The sequence below is a fragment of the Pseudophryne corroboree genome, chromosome 5 (assembly GCF_028390025.1).
Source record: "Pseudophryne corroboree isolate aPseCor3 chromosome 5, aPseCor3.hap2, whole genome shotgun sequence".
NCBI classification, from domain to species: Eukaryota; Metazoa; Chordata; class Amphibia; order Anura; family Myobatrachidae; genus Pseudophryne; species Pseudophryne corroboree.
This window is the reverse complement of record NC_086448.1, coordinates 677,483,547-677,489,546: the sequence shown is the minus strand read 5'-3', so window position 1 is coordinate 677,489,546 and position 6,000 is coordinate 677,483,547. Positions and strand designations below refer to the sequence as shown.

Genomic DNA, 6,000 nt, shown 5'->3' with positions numbered 1-6,000 from the left:
TGGTCCTTTCGGAGTTCCCAGCATCCACTAGGACGTCAGAGAAATTGCATTTGCAATATTACAGTAGCTTTGAAAATCATAACCCATGCTTTACATAACAAATAACGGAATGGATGTATTTATATAGACATGCATTCCATACCACAATATTCCTGCATCAGTTTGAGACATTGCTACCTTGCACTATTGACACTCATTAGTCATACACTGGCCTAGCCGATCCCATTTTGAATTTACACATGGTAAGCAGGACGTGCTTAAATACTCAGTACTACTCTGCATCTTATTTTACTGTATCTACGCTCACTTATGCGCTGCTTACCCATCCCCAGTTTAGAACAATGAATACAAATGGTGCTCTGATAACTGGCAAAACTCTAACTGAAATGATGATAATTTATGCAATTAACATAATTAGGATATAAAACAAAACCGTGAAGCATGTTGCTGAACCAAGAGCTATTTATTAGTATAACACTTTTTTCCCCAAAATTTCAATAGCAAATTAAGTATATACAAATCCTTACAGCATTTACACCATAAAAAAGGTTTTGTTTTTCTTTTTGTCATATTGGCCTGCTGAAATGAAAATACTGCGAGGGCCTCTAAACACGGATACTGTAACAATGTAACAGACACTGCATTCTCTGGTTGTTCCTTCCGAGGTGCACCTGTCATCGACATACAGTTAAGGCAGCCATCTTGTGCCTTACCAATTTCACCAAGCCCTAGTCAATAGATAGGTTATACCCTTATGAATGATGGTTTAAATTCACAAAATGGCTGCCTCCACGCTGCATAGGTGACAGGTGCATTTTAAAACAGGAACGGTGTCAAAAAAAAAGAAAAACATAAAAAATATAGACATCTGTAAGAAGGCTGACGTGCAGAAAAAACTGCCATGAGAAAACAAAAGCAGTTTTAGATAAACTACAATACTTTCAAGTGAGACAAACATTCATAGACTGAGATGTAACATATGCAAGACAACAAATACAATTAATTCAGCTAGAATCCAGCTAGTGAGGCTATTCCAGAATTAGATTGATCTCGTATACTGATATGGCTTGTAGCATGGACTTGCAATAATTTGTTCTATTGAAGGCAGCTTCTAGAAGTTTGAGGTTGGATCTCATAGTTCTTGTCAAAAGTTTAAGACTAGAAAACAAAGCCAATGCATATTCTCCCTTGTCGCAAAGAGACCAATGTTAATAAACTACATCAGGGATGGACAAACTTTGGTACTGCAGATGTATCTGAACTATTTCTCCCATGATGTTTCACAACCATTACTAGGTAAAGCAAGAGGAGCAATGTACCTCAGCCATGACAGCAGTGCCAATTGTATTGCATATGCCTGTGCTGCATGGAGCAGGGTCACCAACTAATAATAACACCTGTTTGACAAAATAGTCTTAACAGAACTTTAAAAAAAAAAAAAAAAAAATTCAAAACTTGCATCATTTTGTTTTAAATACAAAACAATAAAAACCTAAAAGTGTAAGCAAGCACCTGACCTCATTCTCTCTTTGAAAGGTTTATATATCAAAACCAATAAGACTTATGCATGTTAAATAAAATTTCTACCTATCATTGTCATGTAAACAGTGTAACATTACAGTGTACCTGTTACCTACCCAGGAGAAGGCAGCCATTTTGTGGGCTGAACTAACATGTCTGCAACTACAAGGAACTAATGAAATTATTGTGGCAAAAAGTAATTTCTAGTGAAATCAAATGTTTAATATTGATGCAAGTACACAAAACGGCAATCTCTTCTGTATGTAGGTGATGGGTATACTTTAAAAACAAAGCTATTAAAGGAGGTTTGACATTTTCAAATAATCACTGTATTAATTTCCCTTCCTCCACAACAGCAGTAATTTCCCATGGCCACGGCACTTGTATAGCTCTGGTTCCTCTAAAGCAGTGGATATAAAATCTAGCAGCTCTGAGGCTTTTATTATGAGCAGCTACATCAGGTTCCTCTTGCTAAAGATAGCCGAACAGTGCAGAATTAAATATGAGTGCCCGGACCCTGCTAATTACAGCAAATGGATGTAAGACCCTCACCAAAGTTACTATTTTGGGGTATAGAGAGGATTTAATAAAAGGGTTTATTCAAAGTGGAAAACCTCTTTAAACTTTGACTTGGTCTTAAACTTTTGGAAGATAGGGAGTATATTCAACTAGGCTTTGTAGTATTTGTTCAAGTGAAAGCCAGGTCAGTCTCACATGTTGACAGGCATGCAACTTGAAAACATTGCACAACAAGCAACACAGAGCAGTTTGAAAAGTTTACAAGACTTCAAGTAGACTTTACAACCCTTCCACAACTGAATATTCACAGACAAAATGCAGTCTCTAAAGATACCATTGGCTGTCTCTCACACATGGGATACCTTCTGTGAGTCTCTAGCTTGCTTAATGCTGTACAACCATTTGATGATCCTGGCATTACGCTCTATGGCAGAAATGCCGTATGGCACGCGGTCGTTGGCACTGTCGTCGTTTCTAAGGTCACTGTTGCTGTCCTGAGACTGTTCACAGTCTGAGCTGATCATGCTTGCACTGCGAAAGTTTAGAGAAATTATGTCAGAATTAGCCCTTGCAAAATTTTCCATCCCGAGATTTTCAAGCTCTTCAGGATCCAGTCCACAGTAATTGAAGAACCTCTCTACGTCTGCATCAACTCGAAAGTATCTGTCGCTTAAGTCAGATTTAGAGCGCTGGAGCGATGGCCTTCGGATGACACCACAGCTTGGTTCCCAAGAATCGTTGTCTGGTGATTTAAGGGTAGTGAGGGTGGAAAGTTTAGGTTTAGGAGGCAGCGGTGGGGCTGAACTGCTGCATGGAATAGCTTTTATCTGTTTCATATTCGTGACTTTTCTAATGTCTGAGGAACTATGAGAAATATGTAAAAAAGTATCACCTGATTTTTCTAGTAGCCTCCTGCTGATGTTGGAGTTGCTGTCTTGGGGACTACCATGACTCTGGGTAGAATAGATCTTTAAGGACTCTGCAAAAGAATGTCTGTTTTGGTCTGATGAATCTGACCTACTTGGTGTCCAGTTTTTGGAACTTTGCTTGTGCACAGATCCTGTACTGGAACCTTCAGAGCTATTGATAATGTTTTTCAGGATTTCCAGCTTCAGATTCTCCCTTTGTACACAGCTCTCAGACTTTGCATTGTTGTTAAACATCTTCAAAGTTGGGCTAGCCAAAGCTCGTTTAACACCAGGGCAGACGGGAGGTTTAGAAAGTACTGCTGGCTTCACAGGCTCTTGCTTGGCATTGATGACCTCTTGGCTCTTGACGTATTTTGCCTTATCAGCTTCCAGTCTTTCCACTGCGCTGAGTCTCTTGGGATTAGGTTCTGACTGCCTGCGGAAATAGTCAGGTCCTTTGTTCAATATTCGTAGAGGGACAGCAGATGTGAAAGCCACAGCTGGGCTAACAGGTTTCCCCATGCTACCTGCCTGTAGTGTTTCTGTAGGCATGTTTGAAGATTGTTCCCCTGCAGCCGTTTTGGATTCTCTTCTTCTGTTTCCTAAATTCACTGTGCAGAAACATGTGCATCAAGCACAATGAACAGCTGAATCCTGAAATCGGAGTATTACCAGCAGCTCTCCATCTCATAGCTCATTAAATTACATTTTGTATTGTTTTGTTTATTTAAGTTATCGGTAAAAAGACAGCTCTGATACAAAAAGGCCACCAGACAGAAGTCTATTAATCTGCTCAGCTGAATCTTTTATTCGCACAGAAAGATGTGGGTGTCTTGTCCTTTCTTTGTGTTCTACTACAGGCAGGGATCTGAAACACAAAACAACCAATCATATGTCAGTATCAGCATGTGACATCACAGCTATAGCAACAGAAAAATAGTGTAGCAATTTAGCTGGTAGTAGAAAAGCATTAGGTGGCTTTTAACTACCTCATTCCCACATAGGAGGTTGTTCGCCTTCCAGAGCGAAGCAAGTCAGAAATGGTTTCTTATAGGAAAGCTCAGATTGATCATATTCTTTGGTGTACTCATTTCATTACACAAAACAAATTAATTTAAACAAATTTAAACAAAAACTGTAATGATTATTAAGTACAAAATTATTTTGAGTGTGCAGATTTTATTTTTTTACTTTAAATTAAACCAATATGACCACAATGATTACAAATAACAAATTAAATAAATAAAAATATATATATTATAGATAATAATAATAATAATAATCTAATATATTGTACATGTAAAATAGAAAGCAATTGAAGACTACCAATCGATGAGTAATTAATATTAGGAAGCAAATGTCATTTCAAGTGTCACTAAACGAGTAGAATTGACGAAAGCACGTACATAACAGAGCACTTAAGTCCTACTGGGATAAAAGGGCTAAATAAATAAAATATCATGGTAATAATGCCATCAGCGTGTACTTCTGGCTTCCTAAACCTAGATGCAATTGTGCCTTTTTCTGGCATAACACGGATCAAGTCGTGTTCTAAAATATAAAGAGATATTAAAAAAAAAAAAACTAGCAACTAGAAATCTGGGTCCAACCTGCAGATACTAATATCGTGGTGCAAGTTGTAGGCGGAGCGGCAGCAGCTTGCGCCTCATGAGTCAAATGCATCCATCCCATACGTAGCAATGCAAATGGAGTTAAAGTGCTGTAACTTATACTTACCTTCACTGTCTCCTCTCCAGGAGGGTGAGGCCGGAATGACATGTAATTAGGCCTGCCCCCACCACGGGAAAAAAGCTGCTATTAACGGATACGCGTATATGGCTTAATGATGCAAATCGCATCATGAAGCACCTCCTACTCCATATGGTGCCCACGATTAGTGGTTTACTCATCACCCTGGGTGTTTTACCTTCACTAGGAAGCGGGTGCAGAGGCGGAACTACCGGCAGTGCAAGCAGTGCGTTGCACTGGGGCCCGCCTCTGTCCAGGGGCCCAAGCATGTAATGAGTCAAACTGACTCATTACATGCCGCTGTGCGCTGCGGGCAACCGCTGCCCGCAGCGCACAGCCGCCCGGAGAGGAGAGGAGCAGCGGCACTGACGGGGGAAGGAGGAGGAGGGAGGTGAAGGAGGGAGCCGCAGCAGCGCTTTGTTACTGGTGGAGGCGCTGCTGCTGCTGCCCCTCTGCTTCACTATAGGCTGTCTTCCGAGAACAGCCTATAGGGAAGCAGAGGGGCAGCAGCAGCAGCGCCTCCACCAGTAACAAAGCGCTGCTGCGGCTCCCTTCTTCACCTCCGTCCTCCACCTCCTCTACTGCCCGGGAATCGTCTGACGCGGCTGCACCGAGGAGCCTGAGCCGGCGGAGAGGGTAAGTATAATTCTTCTTTCTTTCTTTCTTTTTCTCTTTTTCTTTCTTTCTTTCTCTTTCATTCTTTCTTGGGCCTGCCTGCCGCTATGTGTAAAAATGGGGGACTGCCTGCCGCTATGTGTAAAAAGGGGAATCAGCCTGCCGCTATGTGTAAAAAGGGGTAATCTGCCTGCCGCAATGTGTAAAAATGGGGAATCTGCCTGCCGTAATGTGTAAAAATGGGGACGCTGTCTGCCGTAATGTGTAACAAGGGCACGCTGTCTGCCGTAATGTGTAACAAGGGCACGCGGTCTGCCGTTATGTGTAAAAAGGGCACGCTGTCTGCCGTTATGTGTAAAAATGGCACGCTGTCTGCCGTTATGTGTAAAAAGTGCACGCTGTCTGCCGTTATGTGTAAAAAGTGCACGCTGTCTGCTGTAATGTGTAAAAAGAGGAATCTGTCCGCTGTAAGGTGTAAAAGGGTCTCTACATGGTGTAGTGGTGCTACTGTGCGGCGTAATTTGAATAATGGAGACTACTGTGCACCGTTTTATGAATTGGTATTATTTTGTGGCCACACCCCTTCCCCACGAAGCCACGCCACTATGTATTTTTGCGCGCGCCTACGGCGCGCACTGCCCCTGTTTAGCATGCAGGGGTGGGGCTCCGATGCCGTTTCTTGCACACA

At 41.6% G+C, this 6,000-nt stretch overlaps 1 protein-coding gene across 2 annotated transcripts in view; it reads right to left on the bottom strand.

The window, feature by feature from the left end:
* Positions 1 to 444: 444 nt before the first annotated feature.
* Positions 445 to 6,000, bottom strand: part of FAM110B (family with sequence similarity 110 member B) — a 248,462-nt gene continuing 242,906 nt past the window's right edge. For both annotated transcript variants that reach the window (XM_063923755.1, XM_063923756.1), the window contains one exon: positions 445 to 3,816. In XM_063923755.1, the coding sequence (XP_063779825.1) occupies positions 2,388 to 3,500 (1,113 nt within the window). In that variant the 5' untranslated portion in view covers positions 3,501 to 3,816 and the 3' untranslated portion in view covers positions 445 to 2,387. The remainder of the gene's footprint in view (positions 3,817 to 6,000) is intronic.